The 18,429-nt window shown below is 40.0% G+C and overlaps 1 protein-coding gene across 2 annotated transcripts in view; it reads left to right on the forward strand.

The window, feature by feature from the left end:
• RUNX2 (RUNX family transcription factor 2) overlaps positions 1-18,429 on the forward strand; it is a 223,222-nt gene that overhangs the window by 174,985 nt on the left and 29,808 nt on the right. For both annotated transcript variants that reach the window (XM_010333959.3, XM_074397859.1), the window contains exon 7: positions 10,101-10,262. In XM_010333959.3, coding sequence (XP_010332261.3) covers positions 10,101-10,262 — 162 coding nt within the window. The remainder of the gene's footprint in view (positions 1-10,100; positions 10,263-18,429) is intronic.

Raw genomic sequence — 18,429 nt, forward strand, 5'->3', positions numbered from 1 at the left:
GTTCTGGGACATCATCTATCTTGGAACGGAGACTTGAATTCATCTACAGCAGCCCACTGCTCTCCCTTCTCTCTTCCCTTCTCTTAGGCCTTAATTTCCCCTTACACATTTTTGTTTTGCTTTTTTTATGTAAGATCATCCTTGATAGAGAAGATTAAATCAGAATAGGGTTTGGTCATTTTCCTTTCTAACTTTCATTAATAAAAATTATGCCTATTGTTCTTGAACTTTGGCACATCATCATATTACCTGGGGAGCTTGTTAAACCTACAGACGCTCTGGCTCTACTCCTGAATTAGAAGGTGTGAGGTGGAGCCCGCCCAAATCACTCCCAGCTATAGGCCCAAGGCAGGCCTGTTACCCAAGGCTCACCTTACCCATCCAGAACTTATCCTGATCCAGCCTGAGGTCATCTCAGGAGGCTCGCCCCCACGACTGGGTGATATGCGGAGGCAGCTAAGCCCCCAGAGTCTTAGTGCAGCCCCTGGACCCCACCTGTGTGTCCATTCCAGCTGCTGCTTTCTCTCCATACCCTTTCCTGCTCTTAGACTGGTCCTAGACTGGACTTCTGCCATGTTTCTGTTGTGATGCTGCCAGAGGGAAAATTTAAAAATGCATGTCTGATTTTGTCACTCGATACCTAAACACCTTCTAAGGTGACCTCTTGCACTTAGGATAAAGAGTAAAATGTCTAGCATGGCCCAGCAGGGTCGGCACACCCTGGCTCTTCCCTGCCTGCTCTCCATTCTCATCTCACACTATTTTGAACCTTTTTCACAGTGCTCCAGACACACTGGCTTTCTATCAAGTCCATAAAAAAAATGAGACTGCCTTCTTCCCGGGAATTGCATACAGGCCCTCTTAACATCCCCTAAAGCCCTCTTAACATCCCCTACTCATCTTCTAGACTTCTGATTGTCATCCAGGTCTTGGCTTATCTTTACTACCTTAGAGAAGCTTTCCCTGACGCTCAATGTGGTTGGAGTTCCCCCACTGCACATTCTTATGGCACGTGAACATCTCTTTTTCAGCACTTACCATAGTTATATGATTATGTGATTAATGTCAGTCTCTCCTACCCAACTGTGAAACTCCATGGGACCAGGGATTAGGTCATAAAACTCCATAAGAAAAGGGATTAGATCTATTTTTACTCAACATAAATATCCCAAGTGCCTAGCACTGTACCACAGTAGATACCCAATACATTTTTTTTAAATGAATGAATGCTTAAGAGACCATTACTAGAACAATGGATAAAATCATCCATATGACAACAGGTATCACCATGCCTGGAGACCTTCTGTAATACCTCAACTGCAGTATCTAATTACCTAGATGTTGACATCAGCCTGATTTGAACCTGAATTTACCACACTCAGTTCAATACTATGATTCAAATTAGGGGTCACTCTCCCTTGCCAGCATCACATCTCAGTAATATTTCAAGTTCTTATCCCACCATTTTGTTTCTTGTTTCCTTCCCTCTTCTGGCTTTACCTTTGAGATTCAGGATATGCCAAGGCTGAGAGGCCAGGACAGGTGTGATATGTGGTATAGCCTCTTTCTTCTTCTATGAGATTTTTTTAAAAAAGAAGAAATGAGCTGGGTGTGGTGGCTCACGCCTGTAATCCCAGCACTTTGGGAGGCTGAGGCGGGTGGATCACAAGGTCAGGGGTTCGAGACCAACCTGACCAACATGGTGAAACCCTGTCTCTACTTAAAAAAAAAAAAACACAAAAATTAGCCGGGGGTGGTGGCGCACACCTGTGATCCCAGCTACTTGGGAGGCTGATGCATGAGAATTGCTTGACCCCAGGAGGTGGAGGTTGCGGTGAGCCGAGAGCATGCCATTGCACTCCAGCCAGAGCGACAGAGCGAGACTGCCTCAAAAAAAAGAAGAAATGCTGCTCCTTTTCTGTAAGACAGTTATGACCCCTATCCAGTAAAAGTTGGTGATACGTGAGGCACCTCTCATCACATTGTCTTAACGATGCAACTTCCTTCTGGTTTTTCTTTGAACATTTTGTTGCAGGATATGGTATCTTAGGCTATACATATCATTTTTCATTCTCTTCCCTGCTTATTGTCTCCTAAGTTTACTAATTCTCTCTTCTCTCATTGTTTGTGTTGTAATATAACCTATGGTCATGCCTGGTGTACCCTACATAACATCCAGTTTTAACCAGTTTGCTGCTTTTTTTTTTTTTTTTTCCCCCCTCAGATTACATTTTTAGGCTCTGTCACTCAGGTCTATCTCCTGCCAGATGATTCTGGTAGCCACCAGATCAGTTGGAGAAGACCCTTGGTTGGGGGAGTCTGCACCCTGCTCTCGGGGCTTCTCAGCAGACATGAGCCAGATGCTCTGTGATGGGAGGTGCTGCACTGCCAGCTACCTTTCGTAGCCATCCTGAGTCCTCGTTGCATGGTTTCAGGCATTTCTAATGCAGTTACTGTCTCGAGAAAGGACCGAGGGTTGGGAGCTCATGCTTCTGAGTTGTTAGCATCATAGCATTTTGTAGCTGGAAAATATCTTCGCGATAAGCCACCCATTCCCATGTTACATGTGAAAACAGTGAGACTCAGACCGTAAATTACTGGTCTATGGCTGCAGTTAGTGCCAGAGCCATCAGTCCAGGGCTCTTCCTATGCTTGGAGGACGCCGTTTGTTTTCAAATGGTTTCCTATTGGTCAAGGGAACCAGAAGTGAGTGGAGAAAGCTCATTCTAAAACTCCAGTCTAGCTAAAAGGGTTATTAGGAAAGAGATAGAATTTAACATTTCGTATTTCGTGTAGATTGTTTTGAAATGGGAATCTCTGTGTGTATGAATGTGTGTATGTATGAGTGTGAGTATATCTGTATTTTGAATGACAGTAATATGACAGAAATAGTTTAAGATAGGAGATGGTAAATCTGCCCTTCTGCGTTAAGATGATTGCCCCGGTAGCAATTAAGATGCATGGTTCTAAGCTAGTAGACTCTGTACATCATTTTCAACACCTCAGTTTTCTCAAGAAATATTTGAGGTTTATGCAGGCTGATCCGAGTACTGATTAGGGGGAAGATGGGTGGAGAATAAAGGGTGGGATTGTGGGGATCTTTGATTGCACCCTGCTGCCCCAACAGAGCAGGTACTCCCTCCAGACTGCTTCGGCAGAATCACTGGCTGTCGCGGTGTCGTGTTACACGAAGCCTGCTGGCCGCAGGAACAGGAAATAGCCTTTTGTGTACAGGTTCAGGCTTTGCTCCTGTTGACTTGTAGGAAGTAGCCTTTTGTGTGCGGGTTCAGGTTCTGCTCCCATTGACTTGTTTTCTCCCGTCTGCATGAAGTTCAGGCACCCTGTCCCTGGTGTGCCTTGTTGTGAGCGATTCCTAGGAAAGCAGATCCTCCTTCACACCCACACATGTTTAACCAAAGTGTTTACAAAAGGAGCCTTGCTAATGGCAGCTGCCTTGTTTCCAGCATACCTTGGGGCTTTCAGAAAGCTCCCTGCCTGCTCTGCTGCCCCCACTCAAACGTCCTCATTCAAAAGAGAATTGGACATGTTTTCCCAGAGTCAGTTTATTTTTGTGGGGTGCCTTTTTTTTTCTTGTCTGCTCTCCGCCCTTCTCAATATGACTCCAAATGTTCAGAGTTCAATTATGCAGATGCAAAATTTGGCTTTTCAGTTATTTGGAAGTCTGGAGACTTACAGCCCATGGCTCTTTATATATCACTGTAGGAAGTGCACACTCACGCCTTCTTGTTCCCCGTACCGGTGATTGTACTTCAGAAGCTGTGGTCCTGCTCAAAAAAGACAGTTTGCTTTCTTCATCTCCACAGTTTTACATAAATGCTTGTCTCCATTTTTGCCTGATGAAAGACAACTCGAGGCATATGAACCACTCCCAATTAGCATTTTTGAGCACCCCCTGGGTACGGTTGCCTTCTGTGCTTTTATGTTTTGTGGTTTATAGAATGAAAAGCAGATGCAACCACTCTCTAGAAAGTCTAAGCTGAAGGAACACCACCCTAGAAGGAGAACTTATAAAATCGGTTCTGACGTTGGTGCTCCATAGTTCCTTTCCATCTTTAGACTGTTTTTAAAAACACAATTCCATGCTCGTGACAGACTTTGCCTTCGTTGGAACAAATGCTGAAGGGATTCCTTATGTCAGATGACTGGTTCCTTTTTGTGGCTTTCAGCGACTTCTACGTCAGACAGAAAAAGGGAAATTAACCTGAATTCTTAATAGCTAGATTTGGTTTACTCTCTTAGAGGAAACCATGATGGCTTCTGACAGTGTGTTGTTGCACATTTGAGGGGTCCAATAAATAGCCTTCCCTTTATTCCTGGTGGTGGCTCTCAGTGTGCTTTCTCAGCCCTGGGGACCCCTTTCTCTCTGGGTTTATCCTCACGGTCTGCAGGAGCAGGCCCAGTCCTCTGCTTCGTTCTCTTCTCTCGCATGTGGTCATTTTGATTAATCACATCCTGCCTGTGAGTACAGCAGACCCATCAGATAGGAAAGACCTGATTTTCTCTCTCAAGTTTGTTACAGCGCAGATTTGGTTACCACTTCCCTCTGAGACCCCCATTTTAGGTGGCAGGAGAGAAGTTGGTGAGAAGTGGGAGTGGAGTCTTCTTTAAATGCTCTTGTGGTATTTAGTGCTTCAGATTGCCCAAGCACTCGAGTGTGCGCATAAAAACCCAACACCACAGGGTAGTTTATATGTCATATTCATATAAAAACTTATGTCAATTTGTTGAATTTCTCTAATATAGTAACTAAAATGATATTGATACTGTTTCTGAAGATTGCCGTATAAAAAGAATGAATTATCGTTTTTTTAAAAAAACATAAACATATTTAAAGTTCAACCACAGGTTTGTCATTGTTGTTGTTGAGACAAGGTCTCGCTCTGTCACCCAGACTGGAGTGCATGGCGCAACTCAGGGCTCCCCAGGCTCAAGTGATCCTCCCAGTTCAGCCTCTGGGACCAAAGGTGTGTGTCAGCATATCTGGATAATTTTTTTTTTTTTTTTGTATTTTTTTGTAGAGGCAGGGTTTCACCATCTCTGCAAAAGATCGTTACCCAGGCTGGTCTCCAACTCCTGGGCTCAAGTGATCCGCCCACCTTGGCCTTCCAAAGTGCTGGTATTCCAGGCCTGAGACACCATGCCTGGCAATGGTTTTCATTTTTTTTTAAAACTTTCTGTGAGATAGCGTTGAGTTACCCCCTGAAAACTTGTAGGTAGTTTATGGCCTTGAGGTGACACCCTGGCTGACCTGTAATTGCAGTCAGCCAGGATGTCTCCTCAAGGCCATGATTAAAAGTCAAGGACATTTGTGTTTATGCTGGAGTGTTAGGACATGGCTCTTCCCTCCGTGTTTCTGCAGACTCGAAAAGACACCCATCCAATACAATTGTGGGTGGGGCGGAGTGATGGATGAATTATCCTTGCTCTGTGGGACCTGAGGCTGAGATAAAGACAGTTTCTTGTTTGTCAATGGTTTATCAGTAGGTTTGTCTTAGAGCTAGGCCTTGTATCTTTCCTATTAGTAATTTTAGGATTGACTGGTGATGCCTAAAAAACATCTATCACCTGTTCTGACTCATCCAATTTGAGAGTAAATCTTAGAAATCTCAGGTTTCTTCAGGAAGTTGAGTTTAGAAATTGTTTATGAGATCAAGTTAAGGTGACTTTCCTCTACTATCAGCACTAATAATTGTCCGTAAAAAAGCAAATATGTTGTAATCATGTATCTAGGACAGGATTTTATTTTCTTGGCGATTGAGCATTTAGGAAGTGAAGATATTTTACAGCCATTCTTTTCCCCACTAAAAGATTGAAAAGGTTAAAGTACATGGTATTTGGAAATACACTTAAAAAATTAGTATTTCTCTGGGAAGAAACTAAAACTTAAGAAGAAATATGATTAAGGTTAAGCCATCGTAAAAACATATCAACATGACTAACGCAGACATGTATGCTCCAAATTGTGAACTACACACTGCAGGAAGCTTTCCTAAAAATTGTACTCTGCCAGAAAAAGAGGTCAAGGGCTAGAAACAAATACAGAATGAAGGTTCAGTAAAGGTAGAGTTTTTAACTGTGAGAAACATCTATTGGGGTCTTTCCATGTGCTAAACTCTTTATATTATTGCATTTAATCATCAGACAACTTTATGAAGGAAGTATTCTTATTTACTCCCATTTTGTAGATGAGGAAACTTTAATCTTAGATATGTCATATAATTTGTCTAATCACACGGTCCAGAAATGGTGGAGCTTGGATTGGCATTCACTCACTCACAGGATATTAGAGAAGGCATGGGGGTGTTTGGAGACCATTGCTTGCTTTCTTTTTTTTTTTTTTAAAGGTTGCTATCCTCTTTAAAAATTTTTTTGTACCAGATCTAGTGAACCTCATATGGCAGTTCTTATATTTTATTTTTATTTAGTAACGCTTTCTCTCTTTAAGCCACATCATAGACTCTTAGGACAGTGACCTTGAAAGAGACTGGCTTGACTCTAGCCTATCCTTTGAGAGACAAAAATGATAAATCTTTTCACTTGTTTAGGGATAGTTATTTTTCCTCATCTTGGATATCTGGAAAGGCCTCCACTAAAAGCAAAACTATTCTTTAATAGAATTCATTATGTAAAATCTAAAACCTTGCTGATATAAACCTCTTTGCTAGTCTAAGGGACAATTAGAGAATTACTAATTATGACTTAATTCTAATATTTTATTATTCACTCACGCCACCCTGGGAGGTTCATTCAGTAGTTGTTTATGGAGTATTGTGTGCCAGGCATTATACTTCCTTATGCTGAGTCTAATTTTGGAAGTCGTTAAGAATAACAACATGAGACAAACCCTGCCCTATCCTGGATAGCATAGAGGCATATTTTAATATTTATTTTTAATAATGATGATGATTTGCCATTTACTGTGTATTATTTAATCTTCACTCTGAGGAGTCAACTCTTTGAGGTGGTGTTATCATCTCCATTTTGCAGACGAGGAACTTAAAGCTCAGTAACACTGAGAAACACAGCCCAGGTTACAAGGCCAGGCAGGCCTTTACCGTGTGAGCTCCTAAAGAGAGTCAAAACAGTTTTCCTATAGCATTTTATAGTTATCGAAATGCTTTTACTTGCATTATCTCATTTCATTTTTCAAAAATGTTAGTAGTTATTATAATGCTTGTTGTATAGCTAGCACTTGCATTTGTTAAATACTTAATATGTGCTAAGAGTGCCAGGTACCATGTCAGATATAGCCTAGTTCATGTAATGCTCACAAAAATCCTAGTAAGTATCATTACTTATTTTATAGATGAGCCACTGAGGCCTGAAAGTTTAAGTGATTTGCTCAGCACAGCAGGGAGGTGTAATTGGAGCCTAGGCTTTTCTGCACAGCTAGGATGTATGACCACTTTGCTATATTCACTTTTCTGTGTTATGCTGCCTCATTTTCCAAATGAGGAAACTGAGAGTCAGAGTTAGCTAACCCAAATGAGGTCATACAGCTTATCAGTAGCAGAGCTGGCACTCCAACTCAGATCCTCTCACTAGAAAGCCCACTTGTTTCCCACTGTACTGAGTCGCCTTTCTGCACAAGGAGAACTGTAAGACTGTATCATACATTCAAGTTGAGTACCCTAATTCCACTTATGCATTTTTTTTACATTTCTTTGTATTTGTTCTCATTTTTAGGCAGAGAGCCCTAGGCAGATGACTTGTTGTGGGAGAGGAATGGTGTAGGTTAAACTACTTGCTCAGGAAGTCATCTGGTGAAGTTAGATGAGAACCCAAATCCAAATTTGAGTCCTGTGTACTCAACTTATTTAGCTATGTGGTTCTCAACCTTTTTGTCTTTTGAAAATGTTGCCTGAGAGAAGGCCTTGCCCTTATGAGATTGCTTTCCTGTGCTGTAAGGAATGATTTTTTTTCCATCTGAAGATCATTTACCATTTCTCTGAATAGTGAATTACATTAATGGTGTAAGGCAAGGAAGTATGTCAATATCAGATACATAACAAGGACCAGTCACTCAGATTTGAATTGTTGCCAATCTCTACAATCTCAGCCTTGAGAATTTTAAGGCACAGAAGTCCTTTAATGATCAAGTATCATTTAGATGTCTGAAGGAAAAGTTTGTTAACCATTTATAGTACTACTCTTTTATTCCAATTGCAAACTCAGGTAAATGTTCCTTAAAATTGAATTGGATGACATTTTTCTATATATCTGTCAATGTCAGTAAACATCAGATAAATGTCCAGATGTGTTTAATTATTTTGACTCAAGGAAGTATGTCCTATTTAGACAGTCTTTAAATAAATTGTTTCTGAATTGAACAAATAAACAAGAAATAGCTGAACTAAACTGCTTTGACTGTATAGAAAAACTGAGAGGTTTTAACAGAGGAAACAGCTCAAAAACTCACATCTTGTTATACTCATTTTTACTTTTAGAGATAAACCTGAATTAACTGTTCAAGTATATTAATAGTTTTTGAAAATTAAACTTTTATTTTCAAAAAGTAGTAGGTGATGTGTGGGGATAATTTGAAACCTATTCCAAATGTATTAACTCCAGTTCAGATATGTTTGAAACATGGAACTATTCCTTTGCCACCCAGAATTTGAATTAATGCCTATTAAGTGCCTTCTATGCTAGTTTTCTCATGTAATTTTCACATTCTTGTGATTCAGGTATTATTGCTGCTCCTCCTTCCTCTCTTTTACGGATGGAAACTGAGGCTCAGAGTGACTGAATAATTAAGCCAAGGTTACACAGAAAGTAGAAGTCTCAAAACTTAAACCTAATTCTGGATATTCCAAGGTCCATGCATATTCTAAGATACCAAGCTATTCTTGTGAACAGCCTGGTCTATTAGAATGTTAAAAATTAACATAATTTAAAAATTAGAATTAAAACATTTGTTAAGAGAATTTGCTTATGATTTTGTTTGATTAGCCCTCAAGTAAGAGCAAAAGAGTTTGAAATACATACTTTTTTTGCTTTGGAAACATACAGCACATTTACCTTTTTTTTTTTTTTCTGTATGTAAGCAGAAGGTCTTTTAATAAATCTATGTGGCCTTGAGTTTGTACCTCCAAGAAACTCTTAGAGATACATCAAAAAATATTGTCAATGTTCAGTAATTAACCCTAACCAGTTGACTGCCCATTACTTTTATTATTATAGTGACTGTAGGTAACACTAGGCCAAATTCCAGACATGTGACATCTTTTAAACTGATTCTAATAGGATTAAAAATATTTTCCCGCTCTCCTGTTTTGGGCCATTTTCTTACTGTCAGACTCTTGCACTTGACATTAAAATTGGCTGGTGATGAAGCTTGTCAGTTCTTAATGGTGGTTGACTTTGAAATTAAATTTTGTCTTTTTCTTCCGGGTTATTTTCTGGTTTAGTTTTAGCCTGAGAGGAACGTAACCGATTCCCCTCCTTCCTGTTCATCTGCCCCTACATTCTCATTCCTGCCCTTACTCCCTTCAGCCCATGCTAAAAAGGGCCATTCCATTGACCTGCCTGGAGAGAAAGTGCCCTGAGATGAAATCATGGAATCGTGCACTTTAAAACCAAAAAGCGTGCCTGAAAGATAGTAAGTAGCTGGATATGTAGCAGTGAAAGGCACAGTCTGCATATTCTTTAACCAAGTTAATTGTTCAGAAAATATTCTAGCTTAAAAAAAAAGTAATCCATGTTCACTGGAGGAATTTTAGAGAATACGGAAAATAAATACAATTCCACTTTGTAAAGATAACCAAAGCAGATTGTTTTTGAAATGACTGTTAGACTTTCCAAACAGAAATATTTAGAGGAGAGAGACAAATAGTCCTTATGCATCATCCATTTTGTTGCTTTCATTGAGACTCAAAGTCTAGAAAGCTTTGTACTATTCAAGGCTGGCAAGGATGGGCTTATAAGAGATCAATAGCCATTCCTTATATATCTTACATATATAAGCCATGTTTTTCCTCTCTCTCTTTTTCTGCTTTTTCCTTTCTAAGTTTTGGGTTGCGTGTTTCTAAGTCTGCAATGGTTGCTATACTAAAGATTTTTCTTCTTCTTTTTCCCAGACCCCAGGCAGGCACAGTCTTCCCCGCCGTGGTCCTATGACCAGTCTTACCCCTCCTACCTGAGCCAGATGACGTCCCCGTCCATCCACTCTACCACTCCGCTGTCTTCCACACGGGGCACTGGGCTTCCCGCCATCACCGATGTGCCTAGGCGCATTTCAGGTAAAGACCGCGCTTTAACTAAGAATCCATTCCCGCGTAGGGGTCGGTGGGGGGAGTGGGATGGGCTGAGCCTGTCTCATCCATACTCACAGTAACTCTCTATTAGCGGCATGTGGGCAAGGGAAAGACAACTGGCAAATTAAATCTTCTGAATTATGGGGTTATCAAACACTCGAACATTTTAAGCCAAGAGACTGAAAATCCGCCAGAGATGGCAACTTGTAACATGGGCATTTAATGCCACCTAGTCAGTGTCCTACTGAATTGTATCCCATTTGGTGGGCACTGTCTCATAACTCGGGCCTTTTCCTGAGGGTCTTATGCCAGGCCTTCCTCTGCTTATGTTTCTTTCTTTTCCTAACATCTGCCTATAAACCAAATTGATGGCACAGCCCTCCGTTCCTAAAGGCTTGTACGTCCCAGGAGTCCAAGCTAGTCAATTCCAGGAAAGAGCACTTGCAAACTTAGGATCTTGGTCAGAAACTAGTCATTCGAAGTGCAGTGAGGCCTGGAAGAGTCTTAAAAGGCAATGCATGGCCTCTGAGTGGCTAACTCAAGAAGGAAACAGCCTTTCCGTGAAGCATAATGCATCCCGCTGTCACTGGCAGCCTGGCAGCCCAGTGCTCACAATCCTTTGTTCCAAAGGCACCCCAGAAGTGTGTGGCCCATGGTGGGAGTGTGTGTGATAAATGACCTGGCTGCCCCTCTATCCTGGAGAATTCATCACAGAGAGCCAGAAAGTATTCATGAAGACTACAAGCTGACAAGTAGAGAAAAGTTAAAGGCCCTTACCTGCCCATATGAGTCCCGTGCATAAGACAATAAACCTCTCAGTCCACCGTGACATATGAACTGGAAACATTGTCCCCCCTCAAAGACGTATGTCTCTGGAGGCACACACCCCATTGGATCCCACGTTTGCCAGATACTCTTCTCAGCGTTCGGGCCCCTGCATCTGTTTGACTCCTGGCCAGGTTAATGCCTTTCTTTCTTTCTCTTTGTGTTTCTGTCTCTGTTTCTCTCCCTCTCTCATTTTCCGCAAAGCTCGAAGCCGTTACTCTCTCCGCTGAGTTGCACCACTGACAAGCTGAAGCTCCGCCAGCAGGCTTGCGGGTTTTGATTAGTTCAGACTCCTTTATTTCTTTCAACTTGGGAGGAGGGAAGGCTTTGTTTCTCAAGCAAATAGCAGGAAAGGGCTCTCTGGTCCTAGTGCCTCATATTTTCTGCAGCAGATGGACTTCCAAGGGGGTGAGTAGGGAAAGAAGAGGGGCGGAGGGAGAACTGAAAGTCTTTTTGGAAAACCATGTTACCACTTTTCGTTATGACTGCTGTTACCATTTTTTACGAATCACGTAGTATGTATTGGGAAGTTGTATAGTGTATAGAATTTTAGTCATTTCCCTTGCCTGGAATCACCGTCGCCTTTAGGCAAACGTTAATTAACGATACTCGAAAGGATGAGTAAGGCACAGTGGGGATAACAAAGGCTGATATGGGACTAAAGGCACAGTGTTGATGGTGTTGAGTTAGTTCTGGATATTCCTTCCTCATTTCATACTGAGAATCTGTTTTGCTTTACATAGGGCCAAAAGGACACTTTAGCAGAATAGACTCATGCAAACTTGCTTCTGTTTGGCGTCCCCTGGTGCTTCCATCCGCCCAACCCACTGTGGCCGAAGTAGATTTTGCTATTTTTTTCCTCTATCAGTACCTAGGGGGAAAAAACCTCAGGGAGTGATGGTAGCATTGGAGACACTTATCTACAGCATTTTCCTACCGAGGCGTATTCCTATGAGTTCACCAGCAAAATCACTGAAAATAACATTGGAAAAATGCGGCCTAAATGAGAAGTCAGTCATCATTGTTTATCATGTACGTGTGTAATGGAAAACAGACAGATTATTTCAAGTTCGTTTACTGAGGATTACTTAAAACATTTCCACAAAACAGTACCTTTTTCATTTCACAGACAAAGAGGCAGGAGCAGAAACTGGTTAATTTTCCAGCCATATGTCAATCTTAGGTTAAAGGTAGGAGTGAGCCTCTGCTTTAAACTGGTTTATACTGAGTTTAGTCCAGTTTTTTCCTCCTACCCCTAATGTTTCTGGAGTTGTTACTGGTAAAGTAACCTGGTGCCAGGGTGGGAGGTTCTGTATAAACAGTAAAGAGAACAGAAAATCCCTCTTGTCAGCATGTAGGTAGGGAAACAGGAAGAAACAACCAGACGTGGACTGTCAGGGAACTGGAGGAGCACTGACTCACCTGACCTTGCTCTGGGCTGCGGGACTGTTCTTGTACACCCATGCATGTCCTGGTGGACTCGGGGACCATGTCATCTGAGTGTGCACCCTTTCTAATTTCCCTCGGGACTAGTCCTGGGAGCCTTCTTGGGGAAGCCTGTCTCATAGGTTCCCAGGTACCCAGTTAGACAATTTATATCTTAGGAGTTCCCTCAACATCTAAAGCTAATGTCTAAGTCCATGACCTAGAGGCTCCTACTTGTGAGACTTAAGCATATGAGGGTTTTAAAATTTGGGTGGTTTTTTTTTTTTTTTTTTTTTTTTTTGTGCTTTAGAAAATAAACCCTTTGGATTGAGTCCATTCCTGTGCCTTTAGTCTTCATGCTGCTCTGTGCCAAATAATGCTGTTTCCACGTAACATGCACAGCTAAAATATTCACCTCTGTCCCTGTCTGCAGGCAGTCCTGTGGGCTCTTTTTGGGAGGCTTTCCAGAACAGTTTAGGTTTTCGTGTGCATTGATCAATTTTCATCTTCATGTCTAAAGAGAAACACCAAATATCCTCATGTGATTTTGGGCGAGAAAGAATAAAATTCCTCACCTCACAGTAGGATTGGATGTTCAGACCCAGGTTTGAGTCCCAGCTCATACACATATCAGGCAACTTCTTACTTCTCTGAAATTTAGTTTTATTATTTGTTGAACAGGCATACAATACTTATCTTCAGGGTTGGTGTGAGGATTAAATGAGGTAATTTATATAAAGTGCTTAGGACAGACCTGGCACATGATATGTACCAAATAGACTGTAGCTGATATTATGAAGCCAAAATTGTTTTGTAAAAATTGTATATCCATATATGATTTGCAGGCAAGCTTTGTTAAGTGAGTCAAGTTAGATTAAATAAAAATCTAAACTTTTAAAGGGGACTTTCCTTTTCAAAATGAATCACCACAGAGCATATTTAAAACAAAGCCCTTAGATTATCTAAATATTTAAATAAGTTAATACCCATATGGCATTCACAAAGCACTCAATGCAGTACCTAGCACATAGAAGCACTCAAATGTTTCCCATTATTATTATTCCATAGATTTGAAATAAATATTTATAGAGCAAAAAGCAATGGGGAACCATTCACAAAAAAGCCAATAAAGCATTAAGAGAAAATAATGATTAAATTATGTCAGACAATAGAAAGTGTTGATTTATACCTAAATTAATTAGGTATGCTAATACTGTATTCTAAGGGATCATAGGAATAAAAGCAACCAGAAAGATCCTCCAGAAAGAACTATTCCTAAAGAAATTCCATTTTCTCCTAAAAGACCGTTCCAAAGAAAGACCATGATTTAATCTACCGAAAGACCTTCCACTATTTCATCTTATTAGCATCCTTTCTTCTGAGTAATTTTCAAGCATGGCTGAAATTCTAGAAGTTAGTAAATGACAATAATCACAGTGATATATTAGATAGTCCTGTAGTTTTCCTCACACCATTTTTGGAAGCAAAGTATAAACAAAATAAGCGAAAATAAAATGATAAAGGTAGGTTGCCTATAATCCTTACTTTACTGCAGAGAAAGATATAATGCTAGATGTCTTCAAGTTCAAAGGTACAATACAATGATTCAGGAAATATTTACTTGACATTGGGTAGCCTTAAATATTATAGTGGAACAAAAGCATTTAAAGGTTTATAACTGAATGAGAAGTTATTGCCATGCAATTGACTAACAGATGTATGTTATGGTAGTAAGTTTGAATCATATTCAGTTGAATTATAAAAGTCAAGCACTACTCTCAGGAACCAGTCTAGTGATGTCACAGTGCAGAAGCCACCTTCTTCCCCACCATACTTACTTTGATAAGTATGGCCTCATTATATAATAATCTGTATTTAGGTAGCACTGCTACCCCCAAATGATTTTATACATTATCTCACTTCATCCTACATGGTTCTAAAAGATTATTCACTACACAGAGGTGGCCAGAACTATTTCTCATTAATTCTAGTGAAGGGCAAGGTGTGACAAGGCAAGGAGGGACCAGCAAGGCTTACATGACCCAAACCAATGCATGTCTTTATAATTGCAGTCTTATCACCCGTGGCAGTTTTGATCTTCAAAGCACTCGGGAGGCTTCGCACAAAGATTATAATTACATTTCTAGAAGTTGTTACAAAATATTATGTAAATAAATAATTGCTGACTTTCAAAATATATTTTATACAATTATCCTGCTATAGAAAGAAGCATAACTGTTTATGGAGGCTGATTGCTTGACTTGTGGGTCAGAGGATGAGTCTCCTAGAGAACCTGTAGAGGTTTTTTTTTCCCACTGCACAGAACTCCTCATCTATACCACTCAGTTGAGTGAAGTAGCTTAGATTAACCTACGTCTGTACTACTCCTTAGCATGTATGAAGCAGAAGGGATTTATACCTTTCTGTTGCTTTCTGGAGGTTTCTGAGAGACTTAGGGTATGTTAATGAAAGATGAACAGGTAAGATGCATCTTAGTCACAGATGTTGGCTGTCTCAGTTACTCTGGGAGAGGTCACTATAGATTTTTTTTTTTTTAAGAGACAGGGTCTCGCTCTGTTGCCCAGGGTGGGATGCAGTGGTGTGAGCATAGCTCACTGCAGCCCTGAATTCCTAAGCTTAAGCAGTTCCCCCATCTCAGCCTCCTGAGTAGCTGGGACTAAAGGCATGCACCACCTCGCCAGGCTAATATTTTTCGTAGGGACAGGATCTCGCTATGTTGCCCAGGCTGGTCTTGAACTCCTGGCCTCAAACGATCCTCTTGCCTTGGCCTCCCAAAGTGCTGGGATTACAGAGGTGAGCCACCTTGCCCTCCTTGCCACTATAGATTGTATGGAAGATTTTTCTCTGCATTTGTGGGTTTTTGTTGTTGTTACTGCTATTGTTAACATAGGACAGAGTTAAGACCTGTAATCTTTCTGAAGGTTATTATTTTATTTTTTCTGCTTAAGAAAATAGTCTTGAATCTCTTCTTTCAAAATATGTAAATATTAACGCTTTTCAACTGCACAGAACTATTGAAGATGTCTTTATTTTTATGACTCTCAGTTGCTAAACTACAATATTCCAAAGGTTGGGAGAATAAGCATTAGTCTAATAATAAAATTATTAAAAATTATGTTTTCACTACTATGAACTCTAGAAATTGCCAGTGGAAAAACCCCATTTTATCACTCAGACTCTATCAGGAGTATTCAAACCCAGTAGTGCTTGATGTAGTTCATTTTAAAATGTCCCATATAACCAAGTTTCTTTCAAGTCCCCTGAGTCAAGTTCTTGAAACTAGCAGCTTCAGTAATGTGCCAATTACATGTGAACATTTATTTTAGCAGAGCAGCTCTTAACTCACAGGAGGGAGCAATGCCTTAAGAAAGGTTAAAAGGAAAACTTCAGCAATTAATACTAATAAACCAGAAAGTTAAAGCAACCATAATAAAACACTAGAGCATCTACTTTTTACTACAGAACCATTCCTTTATTAAGAGCCACCTGTTTGGTAGACATACTCTGCCACAGCAGCCACGGGCAAATAATTAAGTTTAATAGGAGTAACTCTTATTTTGAAGAAGTTCTCTGTTTAAAGCCACAGAGGGGGAAGTTATTAAATTTAATGGACCCTAAACAAAGGCAAGCCCTGTGTCAACAATTGAATGTTCAATATTCTTCATTATATCGCCACTGATTGAATGGATTACTTTTGCATTCCATAAGTTGAAATTCATCTTGCTTTCCCTAAAAATAGCCTATCTTTTGACATAAGCAGATGGTGTTCTAAACTTACCTGGACCTCCATTTACTCTAGTTTTTGATTTACTGCTGCTAAGGCCCAAAGAAGTGGTTTTCATTCCTCCTAGATCATTTGGAGATAGTTGGTCCAGCTCACAAAGTTGACTAAGCTTGCTTGTATGACTAATTACTGTTATTTGTAGCACACTGAGATACTAAAGCTCAGAATGAAACCTGTGTACATGGTTTGAGTCTGATTTTGTACATGGTTTTTCTCAGTTGTTTCTGTGGGAATTTATTTCTGACACATGTACAACTACCCACACATAGGGAAAAGATTTAGTAATGAAAGGAATCGTGCTTTTGCAGGGATGGCAAACACATGGTTATACATTTTATTGAAAGATTTGCTGAAATCTCCTTTCCATCAAAGAAAACTTGAGTGTATGAAACTCATTTCACCCAACATATTAATTTTCTAACGATAGATACAATGGCTTCTGCAGTGCACTGGGGTCTGAGGAGAGAGGGGAGGCAATTTAACTTAGGACACCTGAGTCTTCATTTCATTGTCACTAAAAAGTCTTTGCATCATTCTCAGATACAGTTAATTTGTTGTGCCTCAGTGGTCCTGTATTAATGAATTACTAGAAATTGCTGAATCAGATGTCTCAAGAGGCTCTGCAAGGAGTAAGATGCTATCTGTTTAGGGATTTGATGTTCTTAGGACTTTTAGTAAAGAAAATTTCCCTTACCAGATAAATGCTAGTGAAAAACGTAGATTGCATCATTATCTTCAAGAGTAGAAATGTGTGCGACATTCTTACTTTTATGTATGTGTCTTAAAATTAATACCGTATTCTTTTGAGCAATTTTAAATTTACGGAAAAATTGAGAAGAATGTACAGTTTCTTATATTCTATCCCCACTATCTCCCTCTTTCTCTTATTATTTACATTTTGCATTTGTGTGATATTTGATGTAATTGATGCACCAATATTGACACATTGTTATGAAATAGAGTCCGTAGTTTACATGGGGCTCCCTCTTTGTGCTGTGCAGTTCTATGGGTTTGACCATAATGTCATGCATCCACCATGACAGAATCGTAAGGAGTAGCTTCATCACCCTAAAGATCCCCTGTACACCACGTGTTCATCTCTCTTTTCCTCAGCTCCTGGCAACCACAGATTTTTTTTTTTTTTTTTCTGGATTGTCTTTATAGTTTTGCCTTTTCCAGTGTCATGTAGTTGGAATCATACATTAAGTAGCTTTTACAGACTGGCTTCTTTCACTTGGTGATATGCATCTAAGGTTCCTCCATGTCTTTTCATGACTTAGTAGTGCATTTCATTCTACCCCTGAATTGCATTCCATTGGAAGGACTTTATATATATATATATATATATATATATATATATATGTGCATATATATATATATATATATATATATATATATATATATATATATGTTTTGAGATGGAGTTTCGCTCTTGTTGCCTGGATGGAGTGCAATGGCAGGATCTCGGCTCACTGTAACCTCCGCCTCTCAGATTCAAGTGATTCTCATGCCTCACCCTCCCAAGTAGCTGGGATTACAGGAACCCACCACCACATCCAGCTAATTATTTTGTGTTTTTAGTAGAGATGGGTTTCACTATGTTGGCTAGACTGATCTCAAACTCCTGACCTCAGGGTAATTCTCCTGACTCAGCCTCCCAAAGTGCTGGGATTACAGACATGAGCCACTGTGCCTGGCCGGATGCTATTACATTTTGAAAATCATCAAGGGTGCTCTACCTGAACCTGAGGATACTCTTCTGTCTTCCCTTTTCCTTTTGTTGCTGACTTTGTCAGTGATATTTCTGATTAGAAAGAATTTCACACATTTCTTCTTGGAGAAGCACATTCTCTATCACAGCAATCGTCACCAAAGCATCTTGGGTGCATTTTTTAATTAAATTGTTTTTTTTCCTAATCTTGCCCATAGATAAATTCCTGAACATTTATTTTTTCGTGGTCATGCATACCAATTAAAATACAGAACATACCTAGTTAAAAATAACATCCAGTTATGTGACTGCTTAGCTGCCTCCAAAATATTTGACTCTCCCAGGTAAAGGGGGACCTTTTCTCTTACAAAATGCCTGGCATTCCT

This window comes from Saimiri boliviensis, chromosome 4 (genome assembly GCF_048565385.1).
Source record: "Saimiri boliviensis isolate mSaiBol1 chromosome 4, mSaiBol1.pri, whole genome shotgun sequence".
NCBI classification, from domain to species: domain Eukaryota; kingdom Metazoa; phylum Chordata; class Mammalia; order Primates; family Cebidae; genus Saimiri; species Saimiri boliviensis.